The sequence below is a fragment of the Babesia bigemina genome (genome assembly GCF_000981445.1).
Source record: "Babesia bigemina genome assembly Bbig001, chromosome : II".
Taxonomy (NCBI): Eukaryota; Apicomplexa; class Aconoidasida; order Piroplasmida; family Babesiidae; genus Babesia; species Babesia bigemina.
The window spans coordinates 787290-814748 of NC_027217.1; the positions used below are offsets into that span (position 1 = coordinate 787290).

General features: G+C 57.6%; 12 protein-coding genes across 12 annotated transcripts; 7 read left to right on the forward strand and 5 right to left on the reverse strand.

Moving 5' to 3' along the window:
- Nucleotides 1-14: 14 nt before the first annotated feature.
- Nucleotides 15-2101, forward strand: BBBOND_0203410 (WD domain, G-beta repeat containing protein, putative; the record flags this gene model as incomplete). Its single annotated transcript, XM_012911916.1, has 3 exons — nt 15-109; nt 263-495; nt 780-2101. The coding sequence occupies 3 exons, from the start codon at nt 15-17 to the stop codon at nt 2099-2101; spliced, it is 1650 nt and encodes a 549-aa protein (XP_012767370.1).
- A 113-nt stretch (nt 2102-2214) lies between these two features.
- BBBOND_0203420 (pumilio-family RNA binding repeat containing protein, putative) lies at nt 2215-4614 on the reverse strand (the record flags this gene model as incomplete). The annotated part of the gene is made up of 1 exon (XM_012911917.1): nt 2215-4614. The coding sequence occupies one exon, from the start codon at nt 4612-4614 to the stop codon at nt 2215-2217; it is 2400 nt and encodes a 799-aa protein (XP_012767371.1).
- Nucleotides 4615-5956: 1342 nt separating this feature from the next.
- On the forward strand, nt 5957-7320 carry BBBOND_0203430 (hypothetical protein, conserved; the record flags this gene model as incomplete). The annotated part of the gene is made up of 7 exons (XM_012911918.1): nt 5957-6032; nt 6068-6160; nt 6250-6499; nt 6537-6836; nt 6875-7070; nt 7105-7187; nt 7224-7320. The coding sequence occupies 7 exons, from the start codon at nt 5957-5959 to the stop codon at nt 7318-7320; spliced, it is 1095 nt and encodes a 364-aa protein (XP_012767372.1).
- A 716-nt stretch (nt 7321-8036) lies between these two features.
- Nucleotides 8037-10834, forward strand: BBBOND_0203440 (hypothetical protein, conserved; the record flags this gene model as incomplete). The annotated part of the gene is made up of 4 exons (XM_012911919.1): nt 8037-8153; nt 8189-10594; nt 10630-10754; nt 10792-10834. 4 exons carry the CDS (start codon nt 8037-8039, stop codon nt 10832-10834), a joined length of 2691 nt encoding a protein of 896 aa, XP_012767373.1.
- A 263-nt stretch (nt 10835-11097) lies between these two features.
- On the forward strand, nt 11098-11307 carry BBBOND_0203450 (hypothetical protein; the record flags this gene model as incomplete). The annotated part of the gene is made up of 1 exon (XM_012911920.1): nt 11098-11307. One exon carries the CDS (start codon nt 11098-11100, stop codon nt 11305-11307), a length of 210 nt encoding a protein of 69 aa, XP_012767374.1.
- A 1677-nt stretch (nt 11308-12984) lies between these two features.
- On the forward strand, nt 12985-16124 carry BBBOND_0203460 (RRN3 domain containing protein,putative; the record flags this gene model as incomplete). The annotated part of the gene is made up of 2 exons (XM_012911921.1): nt 12985-13094; nt 13130-16124. The coding sequence occupies 2 exons, from the start codon at nt 12985-12987 to the stop codon at nt 16122-16124; spliced, it is 3105 nt and encodes a 1034-aa protein (XP_012767375.1).
- A 16-nt stretch (nt 16125-16140) lies between these two features.
- Nucleotides 16141-17092, reverse strand: BBBOND_0203470 (AMMECR1 like protein,putative; the record flags this gene model as incomplete). Its single annotated transcript, XM_012911922.1, has 7 exons — nt 16141-16224; nt 16354-16483; nt 16522-16595; nt 16632-16738; nt 16776-16834; nt 16870-16949; nt 17006-17092. The coding sequence occupies 7 exons, from the start codon at nt 17090-17092 to the stop codon at nt 16141-16143; spliced, it is 621 nt and encodes a 206-aa protein (XP_012767376.1).
- A 1140-nt stretch (nt 17093-18232) lies between these two features.
- On the forward strand, nt 18233-19729 carry BBBOND_0203480 (hypothetical protein, conserved; the record flags this gene model as incomplete). Its single annotated transcript, XM_012911923.1, has 1 exon — nt 18233-19729. One exon carries the CDS (start codon nt 18233-18235, stop codon nt 19727-19729), a length of 1497 nt encoding a protein of 498 aa, XP_012767377.1.
- A 1448-nt stretch (nt 19730-21177) lies between these two features.
- On the forward strand, nt 21178-22570 carry BBBOND_0203490 (elongation factor TS, putative; the record flags this gene model as incomplete). The annotated part of the gene is given in 2 exon segments (XM_012911924.1): nt 21178-22449; nt 22463-22570. The coding sequence occupies 2 exon segments, from the start codon at nt 21178-21180 to the stop codon at nt 22568-22570; spliced, it is 1380 nt and encodes a 459-aa protein (XP_012767378.1).
- A 92-nt stretch (nt 22571-22662) lies between these two features.
- Nucleotides 22663-24531, reverse strand: BBBOND_0203500 (Sec1 family protein, putative; the record flags this gene model as incomplete). Its single annotated transcript, XM_012911925.1, has 1 exon — nt 22663-24531. One exon carries the CDS (start codon nt 24529-24531, stop codon nt 22663-22665), a length of 1869 nt encoding a protein of 622 aa, XP_012767379.1.
- Nucleotides 24532-24551: 20 nt separating this feature from the next.
- Nucleotides 24552-25062, reverse strand: BBBOND_0203510 (hypothetical protein; the record flags this gene model as incomplete). The annotated part of the gene is made up of 2 exons (XM_012911926.1): nt 24552-24686; nt 24811-25062. The coding sequence occupies 2 exons, from the start codon at nt 25060-25062 to the stop codon at nt 24552-24554; spliced, it is 387 nt and encodes a 128-aa protein (XP_012767380.1).
- A 301-nt stretch (nt 25063-25363) lies between these two features.
- BBBOND_0203520 (TBC domain containing protein,putative) lies at nt 25364-27326 on the reverse strand (the record flags this gene model as incomplete). The annotated part of the gene is made up of 3 exons (XM_012911927.1): nt 25364-25848; nt 25885-26128; nt 26391-27326. 3 exons carry the CDS (start codon nt 27324-27326, stop codon nt 25364-25366), a joined length of 1665 nt encoding a protein of 554 aa, XP_012767381.1.
- Nucleotides 27327-27459: the final 133 nt, after the last annotated feature.

Here is a 27459-nt window from a genome sequence, read left to right on the forward strand (position 1 = left end):
GTTAGTAGGCCACGATGACAGCCTCCGAAGACGGATCCGTGTGGCACGGATTCCCGAAATCGCACTTGCTGCGTACCGTGATGCAGCTTCTGCTCGACATGGGCTACCGGTATGTTCACTATTGTTTGCGACGTCGCTTATGCGTATCGTTTCTTCCGTCTGATATCGTTGTGATTAGTGCTCCAAAGGGCACACGTGCGTGACCTTGATTGTGCTCGTGCGAGTCGCATTGGCGGTACATTAGGTGCTGATAATGTCGCAGCGACACAGTGAAGACACTGGAGCGCGAGTCCTCCTGCACGTACCAGTGTCCCCGCGTGACCGAGCTGGAGGAAGCGGTTCGCATCGGCGACATGACAAACGCGCGCAGCATTCTATCGCAGTTGAAGCTCCCGCCGGAGATCCGGTCGGCGTGCTCGTTCTTGTGTTCGCAGCAGGACTTCGCCATGGCGCTCCACCGCCAAGAGTTCGACGAGGCATTACGAGTGTTGCGCGGTAAGGTTATTCATCAGTTGATAGAGTGTCTATCGTGTGTCACAATGTCTCTACTATTTGCCCAGATATCCTTCTCATGTCCCTCTACCAACTTCCGTGCTTGTCGTGCCTTTTACTGCTCTTGATTGTCGTGCATTTTCTGCAACTTCCGTGTTTGTTCCTTTTACCAACCTTGATTGTCGTGTCTTTTCCCAGCATCCGGCATCATTCATCGTTTCACCAACCCGATGCGTTTACTCTGCAATATAATCCTAATCGCGTTTACGTCACCCATATTGTCGCAGAGGAGCTCTGCCCCTCGGCGTTTGACGAGGACACGCAGCGTCGCGTTCAGAAGTGCGCCAGTCTGCTCTCCTATCCATCCCCCGATGATGCGCTTCGCTCGGAGATCCACTGGGACGCCTCTAGCTCGCTGGGCGACCTGTGGCTGCGGCTGCGGCACCTGATATCGCCCGAGCTGTGCGTGCCCCCGAATCGGCTGCTGACGCTGCTGCGGCAAGCGGTGGAGTTGCAGGAGTTGTACTGCCCCCACCATGCGAGCTCCTTGGATGAACCGGGACCCCCGTCCCTCTACGAGGACCACACGTGCCCCGAGGTGGCGCCCCCTGCGCAATGCGTAGCTCGTCTGGAGGGCCACAGCGACGAGGTGTGGGACATCGTGCTGTCCCCCAACGGCCAGTACATCCTCACCGGCGGCAAGGACGAGAGCGTGATCCTTTGGAGCGCCAGCGAGCCCTTCGACCGCATCCATCAGTGGAACGACCACCAGGCGGTGGTCAGCAGCGTCAGCTGGTCTTCGGATTCTGAGCTGTGCGCGTCGATCGACAAGGACGGCGTGATTCTCCTCTGGTCGCCGCATTACGCGTGGTGCATCGGCGGCGTCGACCCGTCGGACGGCGTGCAGCTATGCATCTCTTGGGTGCCCGGCCGCCACGCCTTCTTGGCGAGCAACGCCGAACGGCAGGTGGTCCTCTACGAAGTTGAGAAGCCCTTTGGCAATGAAGGTGCAGCAGCGTCTGACCCGACCTCGCCGGACGAGTCGACTGGCGAGCCATCGGGATCCTCGGAATTGCGGTACACCGTGAAGGCTGCGCGCCGCTTTACGGTAAACTGCCGCATTCGCACCATCGCAGTGAACAAGGACGGCACCCTGGCGATCGGCGCCTCGCCCGACCGGCTCACGCATCTCATCGACATTGCGACGTTCCGGGAGCTGCCTCCGCTGCCCGAGCACTCCAACGTCACCATGGTGGCCTGCAGCGCGCTGCACAACCAGGTGCTGCTGAGCGTGGCGGGTCGCTATCCGGTGATTCGGCTGTGGGACCTCGACGAGCGGCGCGTGATACAGACGTACCGCGGTCACAGGGAGGACCGCTTCATCCTGCGGTGCGCTTTCGGCGGCCCCGACGAGCGCTTCGTGGTGAACGGCAGCGAGGACGCGCATATCTACATTTGGAACAAGCTCTTCGGTACGCTGGTGGCCGTGCTGCAGGCGCACTCGTCCACGGTGAACGGCATTGCGTGGAGCACCCGCCCGGGCGGCTACCTGTTCAGCGTCTCCGACGACCACACGGTCGCCGTGTGGCAGCCGCTGCCTGCGCTATAGGGTTGTGCGGTACATGTGGCATTAATGATTTTTGCGTGTTTCAGGGGCGTGCGTGTACCGGCCGGCGTCGGTCTAGGTATACATGTATATTACAGTGTAGCTTGGTGCCGCGCCTATGTCTTGTGCGGGGTTCCGTCGGGGAAGCCGGGGTTGAAGTACTCGGAGAGCGACGCTGGGTCGCTGCCTATGGTGAGTGTCCGCGAGAAGAGCGAGTTTAGCATCTCCAGCGACACTGGGCCCATGCCCGAGTTCCCGTTATCGGCCCCCATACTGCTTGCCCTCACGGCCTTGCCCTGATAGTGTTCTTCGCTTGCATTGAAGTTGGTGCCCCGCGAAATTCTCATTGAACTCAGTCCGTCTGCGAGATTGCTTTTCATGTTGTTGAAAGATTGTTGTTGGAAGAGTGTACCGTTGTCGCTCATGTTGTTTGGTGATGCGCCACGGTACACGGTGCTGCGTTGTACCTTGCGCAACAGGTCTCCTGCTATGTCCCTGTTGTTCCGGCCGCTCGCGTGGGCGTTTGATTTCGCGCCCTTGCTGAAATCGAGCTTCTGCTGGTCGGTGCGATGCGCTTCCTTGTGCGCCGCATTTACTTCGTTGTAGTGCTTTCGCGTGATTTTCGCCGCGATTCTTTTGCCTGACGACGCATTTTTGAGTTCGTCGATGTGCGGCTTTATCCTGTTGAGCAGTGCTCCGAGCTCGTCTGGCTGCGCGACGTTGAGCACCCGTTGGATAACATAGTTGCCGAATGGGTGGAGTATGAGCTCCTTGAGCACGTCGAAGGGCGCCTTGATGAAGCGTTCTATGAGTATGCTTCTGAGATCAGGTGGACATATGATGAGGCACCTTTCAACGACGTTGGAGCTGAACTTTTGCTGTGCGAACAGGGTGGCCTTGGGTGCCAGTGCGTTAACGATTCGCATGTTGATGTCGTTGTCCTTAAGTTTGAGTGTGTATTGGATGACGTAGTTTCCGTACGCGTCTTCCACGAGGCGCAACACGTTCGTGGTGATGACCTCTACAAGTTGCTTCCGCTGCCGCTCGTTTGCGGCGTCGATACATCGCTGCATAACGCAGCAGCCGTGCCTATGTGTGGCCAGGCAAACACAATTTTTGATTACTGCTTGATAAATGAACTCACAATCCTCTGCTGTGAGTGAGCTGAGACACTTTTGTATGACGTGGTTTCCGTTGAGGTCGGTGACCAGCTGCACCACTCCTGCGCTGAGCACGTGCGTCACCTTCCTGATGTGCTCTGGCGTCCTCAGAACCTCAATAAGTTTTTGGAGTGCCCTCGTTCCGTGCATGTTGAGAGCGACGTCTACTAGGCTTTTGCCAGCGGAATCGATGATCTTTGTCAAGTTGTTCTCGCAGCATACCGACATTAGCTTCTGACAGAGGTAGTTTCCGAAGGGATCCGTCATGAGCTCGAATAGGTTTTTACATACTCCTTCAAGTACTGAATTGATGAGCGCCTGGTCTTCCGACTCCAGCAGCTTCTGCAACATGCGGCACCCGGCCTGGTCCTTGGCAATAGCGCTGATGTTGTTGGAGACCTTGTCGCCGAGTATGCTGTTTTTGACCCAGGCGGGTGCGACAGTTGCATGCATTGGTTTTAGCATGCTCTTACACTTGTTTGCGGGTGCCTTGTGGGCATTCGCGGCAAAATATTTGATGGCGGATATCTCGGACTGCCCACGCGTGAGTACGGGCTGTTCGCAATCCTCGCTTCTCTTTCCCCGCCTCCGAGCGGTGCGGCATAGTTTGTAATTTAGTCCAAAGTTTGCTTTGTGGTCTGATGTGTTGTCCTCTTGGCTGTATGCGCGCTCCACGTCATTGGAGCCGATGTCCAGGTGCGGCATTGACGTCTGTTTTTGCGCTGGTCGCGCACCACTATCGTAATTTCCTTCTCCGCACCCTCCGTATCCACTTGAACCGTTAGCTGGTTTTGGCGACACAATTTCGCGTATATTTATGCCTGCGTTGCACAGGCTTTCCAGGAGCTTGGGGTCCATGTCTGCGAGTCGACAGAGATTCACATCCGTGAAAACATCCGTTTTAGGCTCCAATACTGGCGTTTCCAGCTGCTTCAGCACCGATTCGGTGAGTGTATCGAACTTCAGCATCATGGCGCTGTTGTTCTTCAGCTCGGCGTCGTACGCGGCTTCCGAGTACCTCGTGGAATAGGAGTCGCATTGGTCATAATGCTCAAATACGTGCAGATCGTCGTGTGGATGTGTTACTTTGTCTTCATAGCGCTCCCTCGTGAGCGCCTCAAAAGTGTGGAAGGCACCGAGGTAGTCGGCGTGTGTAAGCGTCAAATCCGACTCCAACCCGTTCAAGTTGTCGAACGTCAGGACAGTATCGTCGGATGACGGGAAGGTCTGTCCGTGCCGCCCTAGGGGCAGGTCCAGGAATCCGTTGTCTACTGCATTGTCTTCACTTTCCGCTTTTTGCTGACTCGAGCCAAAATATGCCTCCTTCAGCCCACCTGAGCTTAGTGTGTTCGCCATAATTGCACTATGGGCGTAGTAAGGGTTCGTTTTGTGGGTTTAAGTCCGCGCGACTCCTTGGCTTGCGCACCTTCTACACCGTATTCTCGCGTTAAAGTAAGCCTTCTACTGTTCCACTCGACACATCAATATTGTACATTGCGAAAAAATTGCAAATGTGACATTCGAGCGCGGACTAGGCGTGAATCCATGGGCATCCGCAACGCTCAGTGTTTGGCCAGAGACTTGCGTAGTCTGCGATGTGTCGGCGAAAATAATGTAAAAATATACCGCCTTCGCGGCAGACACAGGTAGCAAGTGTAAGATGCTACTGAAGCTAAGTTACTCTTTACAATTTCTGGCTTGGATGGGGACAGCGTGACAGGTGTAGATACAACTGGCATGTGGGGAGCTGCAAGCGGTATCGCATTTTCCTCCGTCTTGCTCCGCTTGACTAGCCACGCAGCGGCCTGGCTGGGCGCTAGCCGCCACTTTTGGCGGTTGGTCTAAAAATGTGTAGTTACCGTGGCCCTCTGGGCGTCGCTTGCGCGCTTGGACAGCTAGTTTGCATTAATATAAAACAATGTGCAGCATGAAAAATGCCACAGCTAGAAAATGCCGCGCTGCTGCGTAGATGTCGCATCTGCAAAATTTACCGCGCCGACATAGCGACCTTCGTCTCAACGTAAGCCTTCCTGCCTAAGTGGAAGGACGCGTCAACCGGCAGGTGGCATCTGTGCATTTTTTCAAGAATGAAGCTAGTTCGTGTCGAGCCGTACGCCCCTCGGTGTGCGCATCCGCGCTGTACAACGTAGATTTTTTATTAGATTATAGCTGCTGCTGCGGAATATTCGTTACCGCCTTGATCTAGTATTCCACGCCCTGGGCCTCCACGTGCTGTCTAATACCTCAACATGTAGGTTGGAGTGCTGGTGACCTACACCTCAACATTTTGACCCTCGGTTTAGTGCACTCTGTCTCATCCATCGCTTGCTTCGATATCCATCTTCCAGCTAACATTGCCATGGAATCGCACATGCGACGCATTACGCGGGCCTTCCGAAATATTGTTACATGGTAAATACCATTATTCCGTCATAAATTGCCTGTTTGTCGCTAGCGCCATCCAACCGCCGGGCCACGTCGTATGTGTAAGTCCGTCGCAACCGTGCTACACATTTGCCCAGTTTTCAACACCCGCCGCACCATACCCTAACCTACGTCATACCAATGTTCTGTCCGCAATTGGCGTATGGCGTATCGGTCATATGCGCGTTCTTGTAGTACCCACGATACTGGACTACTGTTTCCAGTCACCTTCCTGGCAACCGTCCGCCGAACGGCACCACTACCCTAAACCACGATGAAAAAGCTGAATTCGGTGTACGAGGAGTTCACGAATCACCTCTCCAAGGCTGCGTTCGTAACAGCGGACTGCGGTGAGTGTTGCTCGGAGCATGTCCACAGCTCGCAGAGCTGAGCGGTTTGGCGGGAGATAGGAAGGGTATCACCAAGCTGGACGATTACCTGCTGCTGTTGCGTGAAGGCGCCGCCACCTACTCGTTGTGTAAGTTCGCCAGTGTGTATGTGGTCTGCGGTCTGATGGTTCCGTACGTTGCTGTCGTTTTTTATCGAGCCCGGCTATTATCGTTGCAGTGCAAGTCGGGTTCTGCATCGCGGTATACGACACTGAGGCTGATGACGGGTCGTGGATTCTGTACCCCTACAACTTCTATTTGTACCCCGCAGAGGTTAGTTGTCCGGACCCCTGCCTCGAGGCAGCTGCCCCGACTACGCCCACATCGCTTCATGGCTGCACGCAGGACACCGACATGCACCTCAACAGCGGCACCGTCAAGTGGTTGAAGCAGCAAGGGTTCGATTTCGCACGGTGGATCGATGAGGGGTATTGTTCGTCGCCGACCGTCCGTCATGGTGCGCAGTGTGGCCTACCAACGCGTGGACGAGGTGAACAACACCGGCAGTAAGACCAAACGCCAGCGCATCGCGTGTCGTTGGGGCATCCAGCGGTTCTTAGAGGCCGTGTCGCAGCACGGGAAGCCGCTGGTGGTGCACAACGGGCTGCTGGACCTCTTCCACTTGTACGACAAGCTCATTGGAGAGCTGCCGACAAGTGCCAGTGAAATCGTCCGCTCGTTCGGCAAGCGCTTCGCGCCTGCGGTTTACGACACCAAGGCTACAGCGCGTTACCTGGACAGCAAGGGAATCTACGTTTTGGATGGGTAGTGTTATCGTCACGCTGCTCGTGATCGCCTCGCAGGCTGTTCAATCTGGAGCACTTGTATCACGAGATGGACAAAACCGCCAAATTCGCCCAGACCATACGCATCGGCGACACGGCAAGCGCGTTGGACTACGCGTCGCTGATCACCAACCCGCCGAAGCCGAAAGACCCTGAGCGTAGCAGCCTGGATCTTCTGCACGAAGCCGGATTCGACGCGACCGTCACCGCCATGGTATACGCTGAAGCGTAGTGTTAACCGTTTTCAGGTCTTCACTGCGGAGATAAGGCTGCTGCAGGAGGCAGACGGCCTCCCCAAGCATTTCGTCCCATCGGATTTCACCGAAGCCATGTGAGTTCCCACGTCTGTGTCATAACGAGGCACCAGTTCTTCGAGCTGCACTCACTTCCGCACGGTGATAAATCGCGTGAACATACACGACGAGATTGAGGAAGGCTTCGTGCAGCTGCCGAGGGAGCAGTAGCGTGAAAGCGCATCGGCATTCCACGGTTGGTATACGCATACACCTTCGGGATGCCTCCACGAGTGTCATACGGCCGCCGTCGTGTATGCCGCTAGCTGGCAACGTCAACGAGGCGAAGCCGGTGCCGGATCAGGCGCCCAGTGTGATTGGACGTGATTTCATTCCACAGCTCATGATTCCCCAATATGCAAGTGACCTACGCAGCATGCACTAGATTTTGCCGCACGCAACACTGTCATTCAGGTTGGAATCGCAAGTGACCGGTCATGGCCGTCGGCCTTTACCATCGTGGTACCGGGACTGGCGGCGTTGCGCAGCGCGTCGTGCTCCAAGCGAGCTCACTGTCACTGTCACAATCGCATTCGTAATTTCAGTGTGTTTAGTGCATCGCGTCGATGTGTAAGGTTTTACGCAAGTGACTCTGCCGATACTGCTGCTGTCCGGCACACCACCCGAGTCGCCGGTACCACGCACATCCGGCTGCCACTCTTCAGACATACGCAGCAGTGCCTGAGATTCTATTTTCCTCCGTCCGACAAAAGGTTGCAGCGCCGCTATCGCAGGAGGCGCTCCTGTCTGATGTGTAGACCGTATCGCCGTGATGTCTAGCGATGACACCGCTCTTTTCAGTCGCCGCCGTACGACACCCATGATGATCCCAGTTGTGTGAATCGCTGCCTGCAGTGATTTGTGTGGTCCTCTCTCTGCCGCCTGCAATGTACAGCGCCCAGCGCTTCGTCCCGCTGCGGGACGCAGGGCTGGAGCAGGCGTCCGTCCGTCGCTACAACGTCGACTTTTGCCAGGTGTATGCCAATCCGGACTCCGTTGTGCACGTACGTTGATCTCGTTTTTTGTTGACCTGCTTCAGGATGGCTCCGGTAGCCTCAAGCTCTACGTCGTGGCTCGTCGCAACAGCACCCCTAGCCTGCAAGCCTACATGCCGTACGACGTGTTCACGCACGTGAACGATTGGGTGGACCTCCAGGAAGCGTGTTCGGTGGCGGATGAGGACATTTTCGACAACGGAATCTCGTCGTCCGACGAGGAGGGGAGCATGTACATCGGGGGGGCCAGCCCCCCGCTTATCGCAAGTCCGGAGCCGTTCACATCGCCAGGTCGTGCGTCTTCCGCCGCATCGAGATCGCATCCGCATCACTTCGACTCTGATGCGTCCACGGTGCGGTCAGCAACCCGTTCGGCAGCACGTTCGCCATCTCAGCCCTCGGCGCGGCGGCCGGTTTATGACGCGGTGGTGCCAGCTGCCGAACTGCCCCAAGATGAGGGCATTGCGGACGAAATCGTTGAAGATGATGACGGCCCCATCTATCATGGCGTTTCGCCACCGCCAGTGCTGTCGCGTTCACCAGCTCCTCGCAGCGTGTCTTTTGCGAAACCTGTCGTCGTCGCCTCCCCCAGGCCGCGTGGCAAGCGGACCATATCCGGCCGCAACAACCTGTCGCCGCCGTCGCCAACTGGTTATTCGCCGTTCGCGTCCTTCGGCGCCGTCTACAGCAGCGGCCTGCAGGGCCAAACGGCCCAGGACATTGCCGCCGTCGCCACCGACACGCTTGCTGCCCTGAGGGACCTGAACCCCGTCGCCCCGCGCGCAACAGCGCCCAATGTGGACCCGGCGCCAGCGCCAAAGCGCAAGACGAAGCGGGGCACTCGCAGCAAACGCGCCCCTGCCGCTGAAGCGCCGGAAACGGTCAGCATGGCCTCTGCAGGTGCGGACGGCATGGGGTTGAGAATCGTCGATGCGTCGGTCGTCGACCCGTATCCCATCGACGACACTTTTGACGAGCCGTATTATCCGACCTACCACGCAACCGACGATCTAGGTGAAGATACAGGCACGGGTGACTTAGTGGCAACGTCAGAGCTGTCTGGCCATGCGGATCCGCCGCCAGCTGCAGCTTCTGATGCGGGTGCTAAGAACCGCAAGAGGAGCAGAAAACGTGTCTCGACTGCGGTCCTTTCCCTACCTCCAACCACCGTCGAGGAACTCCCAGCCGCCGCCGGCACCCAACGGCATCCCGATGAACCGCGAGCTATCGCCGACACCGCAGCTCCAGCTGCAGCGCCTAGTCTACGCCACGACCAGGGCGTGCAAACGCTCGCCGTGGAGCCCATGCGCACGTCCCTGGGGGTCGGCAATGACGACTTCGACATGGATGAGTACAACAGCCTGGCAGACCGCGTGACCGCTGGCAGCCTGGGCCCGAAGATCGCGAAGAAGCCGGCTCCCACGCGCGAGCGGCGCCCTCGGAAGGCGGTGAATAGCGCGATGCTGCTCAATAGCTGGTACATATCGTACGTGGACGATCGCAAAGGCACCAAGAAGCGCTATGAGCCTGTGGACCCGTACGTCGGCAGGAACCGCCGGTACCCCAGCCGCGCTCGTCTGCCGCCCATCCAGCATTGGAACTCCAACATCACCCCGGATGGGTCGTCGGTGTTGTTCCTGATCGGCGTGACCTCGGACGACACGAAGCTGAATTTGCAGGCGCAGCATGCGTCTGGCGACGTGGTGCTCTTTAACGAGGACGCTGCCGCTCCGGAGAGCTCGCCCAGCGCCAGGGTGCACCCCGACAACCTGCCGGAGGCGTCCCTGGTGATGACGGACTCCAGCGGCATGATGGAGATGCAGGTGATCGAGTCGTCGCCGATGGCGCGGCTCGCGCTTTCTGACAGGGCGCACAACGTGCCCACCGCCACCTCCACCGAACTAGCGCTAGCCGATGTCGGTGCCCCTGCGGTCGAACCCGGGGCCAAGAGAAGGCGGAGCCGGCGTGCTGCCAAGGTGCCGGCCAGTGATGGCGACATCGGGGTCGACGCGGGCACTGCGCCACGCAGCGCCCCGGCCAAAGGCAAAGCGAAGCGCGCCGCACCCAAGCCGAAACCTGGCGGGCGGAAGCGCACTCGCCAAATGACAGTGTCTGAGGCGTTGGAGATTCTGAAGTCGGACAGCGCCGGATCGTCGCTTGGTCTGGACGAGAGCCCGAAGAGCCGCCGTCAATCTGAGTTTTACCAGGAGCTGGCCTTTAACCATCCCAAGAAGGCCAACGTGGCTGCTCTGCCGTCGGATTCCATTGCTATGCAGGACGGACGGCATATCTCCTACAGATCGTTTTTCCGCGTGGACGAGGTGGAGACGCAGATGTACCACGGGTCGCTATTCCAGCCGCTGGTGATGAACTCGCGCTGCCGGAGCTCGAACGTCATTATCCCCGTCGGCTGCCATGTCAGCATGGGCAACGTGAACGGCAATTTCATCGTATGTTTGTTAGAGTTACGCGTAACGTTGTGCAGTGCGGCTATCTGTACTGCGGGGAGAACGTGGCCATCCGTGGCCTCGGCATATCGTGGCCCCTGAAAGCGAAGCAGACCTTTTTCCTCCCCATTTACGAGGAGTGGGGCATATACAACGAGAGCCGGTGGGTTGCAAACGCCACGTGCGCTATGGTTTCGCAGGAGCATGGACGCCAACATCGCGCTGACCTTCGTCAGCATCTAGTCCCTGGCAGAGAGGTGATCGCCGATACCTGCGCCAACGGTTTGCGCTAACGATTTCACCGCGCATACCTTGCTGCGAAAGCTCCAGCTCGCACGATGCGCCAGCTGCGCACAACCTGCTCCTAGTGAGCTGCACTGCGAACCGGGAGCAGGCCGCCTCCCGGTCGTAGTTGTGGACCACCACCTCAATCTGTACGGCATCATACACCTGTGCACTTCACTGTTACCCTTTTGTCCACCGTTGAATTCCACCTGGCTGACGACATGTGCCACCCGCGCTTCGACTTCTGCCGTTCGGGGTCATCTTCCTCCCAGGTCGGCTCGGATGGCTGTTGTGCGGTGCGTGCCTCATCTGCGTTGCTGGGTGCCGTGGGTGCCTCCTCTTGCACATTCGAGACGATGATCGCGACGTTCATCCTGCGTGCGGTGCTGCGAATCTTCGTGCACAACGACGGCATGAACTCTGAGGCGTGATCTCGGCAGCAGAGGGTGACTCACTCCATGCGTCGCGGTTCTGGGAGTCCTCCAGCATCGAGGTCAGGATGTGTATTGCGATAGTCTTGAGCGCTAGGCCATTATTGCGCAGATATCGCGACGTGCGGCTCCCAGCCGTCCCCCACTGGTTGGCGGAAGGTTGCGTTCCCGGGTAAAAGGTGTCCCGCACCTGACACAACCCGTCGATATGGGATGCTGCATCGCGTTCACTTCTACGCCGCGCATCATGAAACCAACTTGCGTCATTGCCACATGTCATGTAGGACATCGTCATATGCGATTCATCCGCTTGCTGCGGCTTTTTGTACTTGCCGTCCGACACGTCCTCCAGCGCCGCCATGAGCTCCCTGATGTCCAGGCACTGCACGATGAATATGCGCTTCATGATGTCGAAGGCCATTTCGTCGACGTCGTCTGAGGCGAGTCGAGCTGCGACGTGGCGGTGCGCCACGCGGTATATGGTGTCATCGTTGTGCATCCCGTCTGCGCGTTGGTATCACCGCCATGCCTCCACCTACTGGACGTTATCATCACTGCCTCCGCGTTCTTGTCGGAATAGAGCTGGTGCACCAATAAATGGATAATGAGCTGCGGCGTTATCGGAGCGTTTGAGCTGCCTACCTCTCCGTTGTGCATGTGGTTCTCCCCCAATATTTCCGTCACCTCCTGGGTGGCGATGCCGCCATTTAGCACCCGATTCAGGCTGAGAAGCAGTATAGCGCGCACAATGCACCGCTTTACCCGTCGCTCTGCGTCGCTATGACCTCCTTTTCCGAGAGGGTTCGCAGCGCCTCGTCGCTGTACTCCTCTACAAATCTGATGGCCGCCTCGCCTGCACGCCCTTAACACATTGACGCCGTGACCCACTGATTCGCCTGTAATCCCCCGAGAATACCACCATTGCTGAACAGCTGTGATGGCAGGACGGCGTCTTCCTGCGCTATTGTGGCGTGTCTAATGGCGCGAGCTGAAACGAGCGCAGCACTCCACGTAGGCCGAGCTGCGTACCGGCTGTACGCTGCGTAGCGTCGTAAATCACATCACCACACGTCTAGAGCATCATCGGTTACAGTTCTATAGTGAGGTGTTTGGGGTACAATCAGTTGCGCCTTCGCTGACGCTAGCGAACAACATGCTGCGGCACCCTGTACATTCCTGGATGCGGTGTGCGGCACACAGGCACCCAAACAGGCATACAATGGATCAGTAAGACCCCTTCGATAGGCAAAATTGTGACTGTAACGTCGGCTGGGTCCGTAGGAGACCGCCATGGAGGGTATGCCAGCTTGTGGCAACGACGTTTAGAAGCCAACGCAAGGCGCGCATCAGCACGCCGTTCTGTGCAGGCGTGTGTAACAATACGCGGGATTAAATGCTGCGCATAATTTTGCCGCTGTTGGTGGTATCCGCGTTCTTGGAGCGCCTTTGCGCGCGGCCCACGGTAGGGCTAGCACGACGCTGACGCCCACCGGCCCTGGACCGCGGAAGCCGGTCTCAGTCAGCTATTCACAGCGGCCACCATACCGAGGTGTATATGTTCCACTTAAAATGCTTCTTATAGTACCACAAACATCAATGGATCAGCATTGCAGAAGGTCACACGGCCGCTGCAAATCTCGCTTTAATAAGGGTTTCACCCGTTGATCAGGCGCTTCTATGGCGACCTACCTATCGCACCTGCGGAAGCTCAAGCTGCCGCGTGCGCCGGGCTCTCTCTCCGGCGCCGGGCAGCCGTCGCCTACGCAAGACAACAAGGCGATCGTGAGGTGAGTTCCCGGTTTCGCGTTCGCACGCCGTTCAGGCAACTCTACGATATTGTGTCGAAGAAATCGATTGATGAGACAGCTCTGAATCAGTTTCTCAAATTGTTTTCTGAGGGGTTTTGCTGGTCTTCGGCGACGGACCAGGAGGTTCGGGACTGCCGGAATGCGGTCGTCGACCTCGTCGTAGCGGACAATACCCTGGTGACTGCGGTGATACATGAGTTCGTGCTGCGTTTTCGCGGCGTCAGCGAGGATGGCGCTAAGATCGACCTTGGTGGTCGGGTGTTTGACAGCTTGGTGGACCTGAAAAAGCGGTTGCGCCAGATCCTGATAGATAGCCCGTCTGGTGTCTGCCTTGAGGGCGACGATCTGTCGCTGTTGCTTTCGGTGTTGCGTAACCATCCGCGATGTCGCGATGCGATGGACGCCGTAGATGGCGTGTTCCCATCGGTGCACTTGAATCCCAAATACCGCGGTTTGCGCTGTTTCTTTTACCGTCGCAAGGACGGGCAGTGCGTCGATTTCAGCTACGCGCGCTGCGCAGATTACGTGAAACCGAGAGCGGCTCGCTACCATGAGAGCTTGTGCGAAGTGATCATTGAGCTGTGCCGACTCTTTCCGGGCGTGGTTGGCACCGTGGCCGACTCCTTAGAGATAGTTTACCCGCATTACAACCTGGGCATTGAGCAGCACATTGCGGTGTCGCGCAGCATGCTCATCATAGCGCGCCACGTGCCCCCGCTGCGTGGCGTGGTGTACCGCCTGCTCATCAAGAAGATGACCATCATCGACGCCGAGATACGGGCGTCCGACCCGACGTCGTTCTGCGAGGTCAAGCTGGAGTCGATGCGCAGCGACTCGCTGAAGGAGATGGCCGAGAAGCTGCGGAGCGGCGAGCTCGGCGTCTCGGAGGCCAAGCAGCAGATGGAGGGCGACGCGTGGTACAAGCGGATGCAGGACCTCCGCACTGACGAGGACTTCGACGAGATGACCCAAAAGCTGGACAGCTTGATGTCCATCGTTTTGTACGAGCTGCGTGATCTCCTGATGGCCAACTTGAACACCGTCGCATGTGAGAGTGGTGCTTCGCATATGCACTCGAGCGACGCCGGGAGCTCGCACGTGGAGGACCACGCGCTTTCGTCCTCCGACTCCGAAAGCGACTCTGACGAGGAGGTCTCTCGGCAGGGGCGCACGCCGTCCAACGGTGCTGTCGGCCGCGTGAAGCAGGAGCTCGATGACGGGGGCGGCCCCGTGCAGGGACCCCGCTCCGCAGCCGATGTGGGCCACGCCGCTGCTGGCGCGGTGAAATCCGAGTACAACGGCAACACCGTCACCACGGTGTCCGACATCATCATTTCGGAGTTGTTTGACATTTTCGAGGACATCATCTTGCCGACTCACAACTGCAAGTACGTGCAGTTCATCTACATGTACGTAATATCGTTCCACACCCCGTGGACGCATCTGTTCCTCCAGCGGCTGCTGCTGATCCTCTACGACGAGGAGGCGCACTCGATCCGCCGGAAGGTGGCTGCGAACTACATCGCGTCCATTGTCTGCCGCGCGAACTTCATCGATGGCCAGCTGGTGTGCAGCATCGTGTACTACCTGTTCTCGATGCTGACCAAGTTTGACTATCTGTTGTCGCAGTGCCCCGATTCGCTGGCCTCCAGCATCGGGTCGGACACCACCCCACGGTCGCGCAACAGGTTCGGGGAGTCCATGAACTCCAGGTCCACCGCGCAGCTCAAGCGGTGCTACTCGCTGCAGCAGGACCTTCTCCACATAATTGGCTACCACGGGGGCACCATTGGGATGTCGCCTCGTTGCGTGCGCTACCTGCAGGAGGGCCGGAACTCGCTGTGCGCCTTCATCGACAGTCGGCTGCACCCCATCGGCCACATCCCGGAGAAGATCATCGACGACGCCATCGCCGCGACGTCCATCGTGCCAAACCTGCGCAAGCTGCACATATGTCTGGCGCGTGCCAAGGAGGCGATATTCAGCAACGACTCGTCGTGCCTCAAAGGCTTCACCGCGAGGTCGGTGGAGTCGCGGTACCCGTTCGGCTCCTTCACGCTCTACCACTCCGGCTGTTTCGTCCGCGACAAGTACCGCCTCACCACCTACTTCGAATCTCAACGCGATGCCGTCTCCAGCAGCATCAAGGCTGAACCCGAAGAGCTGCCGGTCAAGCGCGAGGATTTGTGCCACCCCTCCGACGTACCGGCCGCGTCGCAGTCGAGCGCGATCACGGTGGCGCCCGCGGCCGCCACTGGCGCAACGCGGGTGTACGAGTCAGTCGTTGCGCAAGCAACGGAGGTTAAACACGAGCGTGACTATGCGACGTGCAGTGCAACGTGTGGCCGTGAGCAGGGACAGGTTGAACCTGTCAAGTCGGATGTAATCATGGATTCCAGTTTGTCGTCCACCGACGAAAACGCGGCAGCGCTACGCATTGCCGTCAACACAAATGCAAGTTCACCGCTGAAAGAAGACAGCGCCTCGTATGGGGAACAGTACGAGCCCAAGTCCCAGCACTCACCCACCGACAGTGCGGCGTCAGTTGCGAACGCCATCAAGGACCGGCTGCAGAAGAAACACCGCCGCCGCTGGCAGTCGCTTCCCGCTGACGTGGAGCCCGACTACGATTTCTGGGGCTTCAACTACGCCACGCAGAGCTCAAGCCACAGCCACGGCGATACGGACACTTCGACGGAGGGCAGTTACAAGAAACTGAAGAGCGATGCGGCTGGCCACCTTGGCGACCCCAATGCGCCCGCCCCTTCCACCACCACCACCACCACCACCAACCGTCACGGAAGCAGTGACAACAACCGCCTGATCGTCATCGGCATAGACCAGCTCGACGACTTCGAGCTTTCGCTCTCCAGCTCCATTCTCGTGAACGCCCCCCGCCGCAGCTCCACCCGCATTTTCGACATGCTGACGTCCACTGCGGCGTACAAGTCCGCCATCATAAACTCAGCCGCCACGAAGAACAACCACAAGCAATCCCGTGTTACGTGACATAAGCTTATAATTGTTATTGCTCCGATTCACCGTCGTGTTCGAGCGATGCGTATTCGCGGAACGAGAGCTTGAGTTTCTTGCTCTGGTACCTGGTGACCTGCGACTCCGTCACTTGGCGTTGCCCACGAGCGGCGCCCGCGCGGACGGCCCGGACTACGTCGGCCACCCGCTGCCTTGCGGACGCGCTTTCCAACGCGCACGCAAAGCCGGTCGTGGCTCCACTCACCTTGACTGACGACAGCAGCTCCTGGCTGAGCGCGCCCCTGTAACCAGCCTTGCGCACAAGCTGCTTCACCGCGTCCTCGCGTGACATATTGTGCTCCTCCGCGACTTCGGGCAGGTACGTCGCCGAGTATCTGCAGTGGCTGCGTTTCGGGTGGCCGCATGAACCTACTGCCTGCCGTTTTGCTCGAACTTGACGATGACGCCGTGCTTCCCGATCTCCCAGTCATGGGGGTTAGCGGCCGCCTGCGCGAGATGTGGCGTCCGTGGATTAGACCCGACCTCGTACGTGTGCAGCAGTGACACGCCGCACATGAGCCGCGGCAACTCGTCGCCCGAGATAGGCGGGAATCTGGTGTCCTCGAAGGCGCTCATCTTGGCGTAGTGCCCTGGGAGACGTTAGCGACTCGGCAAGTGCCGCCTAACCTATTTGGCTGATCGGCACGGGTGATAATGTGCCTATGCATCCGCGCAATTCATCGTTGCTGCGGCGCGTTTCAGGTGATCGTTGCGCTCCTACCCGTTGTGGTCCGCTATCATCCATGTGACGAAGATCGGGCAGGACACATTCTTCTCCACCAGCCACTGCAGCAGCTTGTTCTGCGGCCGTTTCAGCCCCTGATTCGTGGGTTAGGTACGCTGCATCGCGGGCTCACGTTGATGGCGCAGTAGATTGCGTCGAAGCAAGCGGCGCACAGCGTGTTGTCGACCTGGTCAATAACGTCGTCGATTGGCGTCACCATGACTGCGTCGTGAGTCATATGAGGGTAAGAAGATACACCGTGGCAAACGGCAAAGGGTGCGTCGTAAGTCGAGCGCAGTTCCACCGAGCTACTGGGTGGTGTGTCTAAATGGCTTCCTGCACGGCTCAAGGAGATGTGTATGACGCGCAGTCTCCGACAAACTTCAAGGAAGCATAATAAAGACGCACATCTGCAATTTATGGAATCTGAATCTGGGATCAGTCACCGCTTTGCGCGCTTGCAATGATGGCAGTAAATACGAGCCCTCAAGTTAGGTGAAATCACGCTGCAGTGACCATTTAGTTACCACGTCGTCACAGCGACGAAATTACCGCTAGTAGACATACCAAGCATCTTAAACGAAGCTTGCACATTCACATGGCCGAGGCAGCCACGCAAACGCTAAATCGACAGCCATGTAACTCATGGCCAGCCCAGACACTAAAACGCAAACGACTACTGCCTAATAGGCAGATGAGCTGGAGAGAGATGGCTTAGTATGTGTATGAGCTTCGGGAAAACACACTCATCACGCCCATACGTAGATTACATCCGTTACACAGTCTAGAAAGACACGTAATTGACGCTTATAATTACGTATCCAAATACCATAGCTCTGCGGTTAAGCTTTCATGCTGGCGTTTAAGGATCTGTGCGCTGCTTGACACACCCCGGCGCTGGCGCAACTGGGCTCTCAAGCGTCAGGGTATCTTTTGATTTTAGCGCAGATTGCGTAGGTGAGATAGGACGGTGGTTCGTCTGTTGCCGACATTAAAAACAACGTGAACCGTGCCGGTTTGGCAGTGATGTGTTCGGAGGGTCCTGATAACGGGGATGTGTAGAGATGCGTCTGCCATCCGTGGATCCAGACGGCGGGGTGGGTTCCATTAGTATAAATATGTGAATTTTTAATGCGTATAAGTATTGTATCAAAAGATTATATTTGAGAGCCTGTGTTCTGGCGACCGTCTGCTTGTCTAGGCTGGTCAGCGGACTAGGCTTCGTCAACCGCCTTTACCTTTTAGAGGTAAGGTTCGCTGTGGATTTCATTAACGGCGGCTTGGTCTTACATTGATATACGCCGCGTCGTCTCGTCAGTGCCACTTCCAAGGTCTGTATTAGCAGCGGATGTCGACAGGCATGGCGACAGACGTGAGGCCAGTCAACAATGCCGCCTACCGGGGGCGCAACATGGAGCGCATATACCCGCTCATTCTTTGCGCTTGTCGGTTTGTGCTCTCGCTAACACAGTTCTCGGTCGCCATGGACACGTTCGTGCTGCTCAGGGAGATGAACAGGATGCCGGAGTACGACTACGACATGTCGTTCAATGACCTCGCCAGCACAGCGCAGGACTACGACTGGGTTCCGACGTACCCAAAGTCCGGTTCCATGCCGTCGAACTACGGGCAAAACAAGCTGTTCAACCTCTTCATCATCAGGCTGACGCATTTCCTTCACCGCCAGTTGGGGCAGTTGGTCATCTATCCGTCGACGCTATCTCTGTTTTTCATGACCATTCTCAGCGTGTACGATTTATTCGAGTTCTTGCAGAAGCGCTGGTCACCCGTCAGAGTCCGGAGGTTGGGGGCTCTGATGCAGAAAATCTTCTACTACACCACGTTTCTTGTGATCACGGTGCAGCTTGTGACGATGATGTACGAGAGCAGCGAGATATGCCACATGGAGATTTTGTACCCGTACCTCTTCCGTTTCCGCAGTAACACTAAGGTGCACCAGATGCTGATAGATGGCGGGGTGCGTTCGCTGAAGGGTCGTCTGGTGGCGTGCATCCTGTTTAATCTGGGTTCGCTGGTGCCGGATACGTACCTGATTTTGGTTCGTACGCTGCAGCCGCTTCGTTTGTACGTGATTATTAACGCATTGAAGGTGGCTGGTGGCACGCTGTTATTCTCCACGTTCATCACGATCTGCATCGTCAGATACTTCATCAACGCAGGGACAGACCCCAGGCTCTTTGCGGACGACACGCCCTCGCAGCTGATGAACAAAGGCGTGGCTGTGGACCCGAGCGTCGCCAACACCTCCTTCATTTCGGACAACCTTAAATACCTCCCCGTGTACAATCTCAAGGATACTGTCTACTCGCGCGTGGCGCGCACCGTTGCGGGCATGGAAAAGAACAAGCTGTCGGTGCCAGACTTCCTAAAGACGCCTGCCTCAAAACCAACCGAGGCGGCGGTTACCTTCCAGAACAAGCTGGCGATATACAACTTCATCCGCAGCAACATTGCGCAGGTTGTGACGACCTTGGATGTTGTTTTATACCAATCGCTGTATCTGACGGTCGTGTGCATGGCGCTGGGTCTGTACGGGTTCGTGCTCGTCATCAAGCGCCACAAGCTCATTTTGTACGTCAACTTTATGGTGGACGTCATTGCCGCGTGCGTACACGCATGTCACGCGCTGATGCTGATGTACGGGATGCAAGTCGCCGAATACTTCTGCGGGATAGACGTGTACATGCCTGCGGAGGGGACGCTGAGCCTGGGCACCAAGGCCGTCTTCACGTGGATGTGCAGGAGCAAGGCCCTGTACATCCTGATGTTCGTCATCGCAATAATAGAGGCTGCGCTGTCAGTCACGGACTGCGTAGCGCTATATCTTTTATGGTGATAACAGTTTTGTTAAGTGTTCGATAAAGTTGCTCTGGCGTACGCCGTCGAGCCTCCGTTTAACCTGCGACAGGCCGTACATCAGCGTAGCCCAATCTTTGAGCTCCTGGTAGAGGAACATGTCACCTTTGTAGCTGCGCGTTCATGCTTCGGCTTCGAGTCTCACCTACCATGTGGCGTGCACTGAGTCAACGTCGTCCACGGCGCTGTGTATGCACCATCGCAACGCTCGCTGTATAAAACTTTGGGGTGGCAGCTTCTCCCTCTGGAACGGCAGGTCTGCGACGTAAACTACTGTCGGCACGGCGGCGACGTTATACCGGTGACACAGCCCGTCGCTCAGTTTTCCGTCGTTGCAGTTCACCTTAACGAACTTGACGTTCCGCTTCTCTTGCTCGAATTGTTGCGATAGTGTTAGAAACAGGTGCATGAACTGGCTGCAGGAGATGTATTTATGGACCAAACGTGCATACAAAGTCGCAATGAGCAACGCGTTGATAACATCAGAAACCACCCGGCGGCGCAACACCCAAGGGGATATGCCGCTCATGAAACGATTGCAAATAACCAAAAATCTTGTACTGTCATACACGTGTTAATCTCATGTTGCAGATAGAAATGCATTGTTTTGAGCATCATTAGCGCAAAAGCATGGTATGCGGCTTAGTAGCACGTCGACCTACCGGCATCCGAAATGAAGCGGAACATAGAAGAGAACAATGTGGTCAATTGGCGGCGCATTCCTCAGAATCTCCTCCGCTTGCCGCCACGACATCTCTGAAATGTTGGACTGCAGCCGCAGCGGCGCTTGCAGCGCTCCAGCGGCTACATCGCCCCGTACGACACCTAGGTTATGATCGATTCCTTGTATTCCAACGGTTCCACAGATACCTGCGACGTCATGATTTGACCTTTCCAGAAGTGTATACAACGCATATATCTCTGGCCATAGGCGCTACTCATTGGAAGGCTGCCCTGTGCTTACCAGTCAGTAGCAGCAGCTTAAAGTGCTGAGTCATATGTCGCATAATGGAATCCAGCAACGCTTCGCGACGTCAGTTTGCAGAATTTTAAATGGTTGTGTGTGTAACCATTAGGCATAATTGTCACCTGACCTTCCGCAAGCTGCCTCCACAGTCGAAACTTCTCGCCTCTGCCGGCATACTCGCGCCACATGGCCAGGTTAATCAAAATTACGTTTATGTGCAAGTATTGTTGGACTATTGCCATGGTGCAGAAGCCACTTTCGGCTCTTTAATACGACGCATACTCTGCCGCCTGGCTAGTAATGTTGTCTAATGCCGGTGATTCCACTGGGAATATCGATGATCACGAATGTCTGCAGTATGCAAACGCGTTGATGATCGAGCACAGGCTGCCCGAAGGTGTTAGAAGGAAGTCTCCGATGGATTCCACTGCGCTCCTACACACTGCCATGTCTATCGTTCCATGGAGTTGACACGGATCGCGTGGCGCCTTTTGGCTGTGACATGGGCTCTTGCCAGCATCGCGAACGGGTACGCATACCTGCCTGTAAGGAACCCCTGTGCCAACCTATCGTTGTCGCCATGGCAATCCGGGGCATGCAAGCAGCAAAGCTGCTTTAATCGCAAAAGGCATGTACAGCGCCGCTTCACCGGCGTATTCGCCGAACCTAGCGCCGAGCACACGGCTGATGCTGGCGATGATCGGAAGCGGAAGATCCTGTTCCTCCGTACCTCCACTGGGAAGGGCACCCAGGAATGCTACGAGGCGCTGACAAAGGCTGGCGGTGACCTACGTGCGGCGCTCGACATCATCAGAAGCGGCATGGACAACTACGTTGCGTCGAGCGGTGCGTTACTCATATATCCATATAATGTCTTGTTAGGCGGCGGGGAATCTGCGCCGGTGGTGGACCTGCTGCACGGCCGAGTAGCCACCGTCATGACCCCTGACATGGCCGCAGTGCTCGAGCTCCGGTGCGAAACTGACTTCGTGGCACGCAACAACGTGTTCATGGCGTTGGCGAAATCTCTGGCCAACTCCGCTCTTGCCGTCATGCGGTCCGCAGACGCCTCTGCGCAGGAATTGGACGCCGAGTGTGTTGGCAACAAAATGATGGAGGCGCGCTGCATCAGATGTTCCAAGACCCCCAGAGAAGCTGCTGCTCTAGCTAAGATGGCGCTGCACGAAAGGCTGATCGTCACCAGGTTGGGATTCATCAAGGCGGCGCCGCAGGAGTGCCTCACGTCATACCTCCACGGGGCGCTGGTGGCCACCCACCCGTTGAATAAGGTGGGGTCGGCAGCGGCTCTGCTGAAGTACACGTTGACCGGCGCCCCGGACTCAGCCGCAGGCAGCAGCGCCGTGCCCGCGGCCGCCGATCTGCTGACGCCCATCACGCACGACCATGAAAGCGTCCCTGAGACCAATTGCGTTTCGGTTGGAGCCGAATGCATCTACGCAGAAATGCCCGCAGTGGAACCCTCGTTGCTGTCGGACGGCGACGTCGGCTTGACACGGAGCATCAAGACGTTCACGAAGCAGGTCACGCAGCACATCGTCGGCGCCCGGCCTGTCGCGATGACCCTGGACGACTACGACCCGGAGAAGGTCAGCGCCGCGCGGTCGGAGTTGGAGGCCGAGGCCCTGGCTTCGGGGAAACCCAAGGACACCGTCGACCGCATCGTTTCGGGTCGGCTGCGCAAGCAATTCGGGGAGTTCGTGTTGATGGAGCAGGTGAGTGCGCCAGTCCCGAAAGACCACAATGTGCAGAAATGGCCGTTCGACGGCGGCAAGCCCTCCGTGGGCAGCGCCGTGCAGGACTTCGAGAAGAGGAACCGCGCGAAGCTGGAGCTGACGCGGATGCTGCAGTTCTCCGTCGCCGACGACCTACTCACGTACCGGGCACCGCACGGCGCACACTACTATCAGATTAACATGGTGTTGTAACTATAGTGCAAATGCAGCGCCCCCCAGCTGCTCCATGAAATCCTCAGGCCGGTCGAAGGCGGTGGAGCCGTACACAATGGAGTATTTGGAGCGCGACGCCAGGTCCTGCAGCGCCACGGCCTCGTTGTAGGAGCCGCCGCCAACGACGAACACGACGCATCTGCGCGACGTGGAGCGGCGGACTGAGGGCGCAAGCGCGCTCTCCGAGGTCCTGGGGTCGTAGTACGCGAACTCGCTGGAGATCGCCTCGGAGTTGTTCAGCAGGCTCTCCAGGACGCTGACGATGCAGGGTTGCTTCTTGCGCGGCAGCATACGGCGCACCCCCTTGAAGAGGCTGACCCCGGTGTCGATGAGCTTGCTGCTGTACTCCGCCAGCTTCTTGTGCCCCTGCGAAAACTCGCGGCGTGGCGCTTCCGCTGAGGTCATCCCCTCGTTAATCTGCTTCGCCGTTGACAGGTCCGACGTTTTGGCGTTTTGGATCTGCTTCAGCAGCCCCTCGCTGAAGGCCTTCATCTTCATGAGGTTGCGCAGGCCGCGCAGGCTGTCGTGCTTGAGCTCGCCGCGCAACTTGATGCGGTGCTCGAGTTCGTCGAAGCGCGATTCCGCAACCCCCGGACGGTTGAGCGCCACCAGGAGCAGCGACCGGTAGAGGTCCATCGCGGTAGACTTATCGCTGCCCAGGAGGTCCTCGAATTGCTGGAAACAATTCTTCTCACTCAGCAGGTCCAGATCGTACTCGAACTCGTAGAAGCGATCCAAGTCCCGGCTCTTAACTGCGTCCACCAGCGCGGTGGCCAGGTTGGTGTGCATGTCCAGCAGTCGCTTCTGCTCGGTGAGCTGGGGGATGGCGTTCATGGCGTTCACGAGGCTGCCCGCGGCCTCATCCTCGCCCCTGTTTATCTGGGAGAGCTGCGCATTGTACCCTTCCAGGGACGTCGCGATGTGTGACGCGACGTCCGACAGCGGCAGCCTGTGGATGGCCTGGTACAGCTTGTCCCCAGCCTCGAGGTCGTACGTAACCTTCTTCGACTTCTCGCTCCCCGTCTCCAACACGAGCTTGTCGAAGTTTATGCCGAACAGGTCGTGGAGCAGCGGCTGGTAGTTCCAGCTGTGCTGGATCATCGAGCCCAGGTCGATGGTGCGGTCCACGATGAGCAGCATGGGTCGGTTATACGAGCTCGCCAGCGATATCCCCAGTTGGTGGCGCGCGCTCACAAGCTCGAACAGCTTCTTGTTGAGGCGCTCGGCCACCGTAGCGGCCGGCGACATGCTGCGCGGCGCCACCAGGAACGGCAGCGTCCCCAGGGTCACCACCACGGAGAGCAGCCTGTCGACGATGGTGTCCAGCAGCGGGTCCGTCTCGCCCTCCGTCCTGCCGCCGTAGCACTCGGCGAAGCACTTCGGCATGTTCAGCGAGAAGGACGAGAGCGCAATGGACGCGAAGTGAATATAGCGGTCGGCGACCGCTGCGATGGAGCCATGCGCTTTTGCCTCCACGAACCGCCTCGCGAACTCGCTCAGGAACGCGTCCGAGGTGTAGGTCGTGAAGTTGACGTACAGCTGCTTGTACTTGTGGCTCTGGGCGTCCGCCAGTATGGCGTCAACGTTGGCCTCCGTGGGGCTGACGAGGTAGACCGCGTCGACCCCCGGTATCGGCTCCCTGCGATCCGATATCGCCATGTTCAGGGTCACTCCGAGGCTGCGCAGCTCGCCGACCTTCAGAATGGGCGACAGCAGCTTGCGCGCCTCGTCATCGTAGATCAGTACCTTCCACGTCTTCAGCTGCTGGCCGTCTGCGTCATCGTCGCCGGACAGCTGCAGCATCTCTGAGACCGCCTTCAGCTGAAGGCTGTGCAGATCCATCTCCATCTTGCCAACCGTAGAGTTAACTAAGCGATCGACACCACGTGCACTTCGTAGAAGATTTTGCCATACTCGCCGAACGGGATGCCTACTCGCCTAATCTCGTCGAGGCGCATATTCGCGATAGCGTTGTTGAGCGGCACCACCGGGTGTTTCCCGACCTGCACAGACATGAGCCAACCCCTGGTATACGGTGTAGAGGAGCGGACGGTGTGAACCGCCGACACACCCGCGCGAAACGCGGGGTATCTTCAGCGGAACAGCTACACATGTGCAGGCACGTACCTCGAAAATCTGTTCCGCGAATCCCGTGATGTGCTTTGGGACCGACGGCGAAAAAGTTCGTAGCAGAGCCTTCACGCGGTCGCCTGACGCAACGCTGCGACTGCCATCGATTCCGGGCTTCAGAACCCGAACCGAGAATTCTCCTGAGAGCTCTGTCTGGTCTAGAGCGTATTCGGGGTCGTAGGCAAGCACGCTGCCGTAGTTGAGGCCCAAGAGTGTCGCAAGAACCAGGAACGGTGCCGCCAAAAACATGCTGCGCCGCGTGAAGCACGATTCCACGCACGTCTCCACGTACTACAACGGTTGGTAATCGCCGCTGGGCCGGGCTGGCGGGAGTTGTTTGGGGCCACGCCCAAGTCGAGTGTGTACACATGGGGACGTCGCCAAACGTGGAAGACTAGTATGTAATTACGGGTGTCGCCGGGTACTGCCCCGGCCGCGTGTTGGCGACGCTGTGCGCTCACGGCGCGCATCTGGTATGGCGTGCGCGTCTAGGAATCCAGCGTTGAGAGTATGCGCGTGACCTCGCTGTGCAGATCCTGGATGTCGTTCATCATCTTGTCGCTGCGGAAAATGACAGCAAGCACACGCAATCCCACCTTCCTACAGCGAACGCTTCTTCGTAGAGTCGGTATATCCGAGCAGCGACGCCTTCAAGCGCATGGCGCAAACCCTCGGTGCTCACCGAGAGGCCGGATTCCGACGGTGACGCGAAGGCCGACGCGTTGCTATCCATACGCTCCAGTGACATGTACGGCGTTCTACCAGCCTCGTGGGACGTCCTGCTAGCTGCTCTAGGTGTCCTCGCGCGCATCGTCTTATCCAGACTGACGTGGCTGCCGTCATCAACTGGCACCCAGGGGATGCTGCCGGAAGCGCGGGCTGCACTGTCAGCGTTAGCCACTGCAGATTTGCCGGAATCCAGCTTGTTGAACTGGCGCCGAATCTTGTGCGCTTTTGCGATAAGCAGAGAGATGTTTTCAATAGGGGGGAACTTGAACAGCCGCTGCAGGCAGTAGTTTATATCGTTCTCCAGCACTGCACAGCATAGCGACGCCAGCAAACCCAACCTACGATTCAGGCGCACGTACGACATCATGGCCACGGCGAAAAAGTCGACGAGCTCAAACTGGAACTCCGGCAGCCGCTGCCCCTCCAAGGTGGTGGCATGGTGGTCCGCAAAAACTGCGTCCCACAGGCATAACGTTTCGTTCACGTTGAACTCGCGGCTGAATATCAGCCGTATCCACCGCATAAGGAACACGTGAGGCTCCAGCTCGATGTCCTGGAAGTGCTTGAAGAGCGCAGGGTCGTAGTCCTGAAGAGCATGAGGACCACCACCGTCACATGTACAGCCACACCCAGCGATGCCATTTACCTCCATCAGCACGAATAATACAAAAATATACTAAAGTGCGCGGCTTAGATCGCGCTGATGAGTATAGAACGCATTACAGCACTCGGGACAAATACGAACAGCACGCAGTCGCCCGCGGCGTGGGTTGTGATGCCAAACCGTAACCCGGCGAAACCAAAATGGCAATAGATTCACGCAGACACTCATCTTCGCACTTCCTTACCTTCAGTATACGCGAATGAATGAACTTGGTGCGTGCGATAAAAGAATTGTGGGTGTTGTTGGCCTTCGCGCGCCCGGGCAGCGCGACGATGTGAGCCAGGTTGGCGGATCGCACCTCATAACTCTTGATTGACGGCATCTTTGTAGCCGCATTGTCGAACATGAGCTGTATCTCCAGGCACATCAACGCGTCGAAGAGCGTGTAAGCGTCAGCCTCAAGGTCCTTTGCGTCCCCCGAACAGATCTCCGCGAACGCCGAGTCAGCAGTCGAGTCGGCTGGCCTCGCCTGGTCGCGGTAGCACACGATGTAAACGACCGCCAACAACTCATTCATTCCCTGGCGATACGAGATGTAGTCGTGCTCCCTGCTCCAAACAAAGAGCACGTTCTGCAGTGTCTTCCGTACGGACTCGCTTTTGAAAAGGCTCCGCTCCTGATAGGTGCGTTCCACATCCTGCCATATCTCGTCCAGCAGTTCGCGTGAACGCTGGTTCTGCTCCCACGGGTTGCGCTCGACTGGCGCTAGCGGGTGGAACAGCTGTGGGTTCAGCGCCTGCATGCTTTTGAGGTTGTCCTGCCTGTGCTTTTTCACTAGCTCCCAGTAGCGCTCCCTTTTCTGCCTGACTGCTGCGAGCAGTTCTTCCATAGTATCCGCGGTGTACACTCCGAGGAAATAGCCCCAAACGACACGCCGCATATTTTCAATGCCGACTTGCATGGCAGTCACGGACGCGGCCAACCGCTGCATCGCCGCATCGATGCTGCGCTCAGAGTCATCCCCGCCTGAAGAGGAGGCTTCGCTGTCAGAGCTTCCCACTGCACCGTCATCGGCACGCTTCGAGCGCCGCAATATGGCGTCAAAGTCGTCCGATGTGACTCCGCAGTAGCAATCCTCATCGTAGGTTATGTCGTACGTGTCCTCACAGCTTCCATCCATGTTTCGCGATGTACGATACACTGGGGTCAAGAAGTGGCAGAGATACTACTGCATCCGTCGAAGAGTTGTCTTCTGCGTCAACACACGCTTCGACGGCGTACATCAACCCGGCCGCGAATGTGTGGATCCTCGC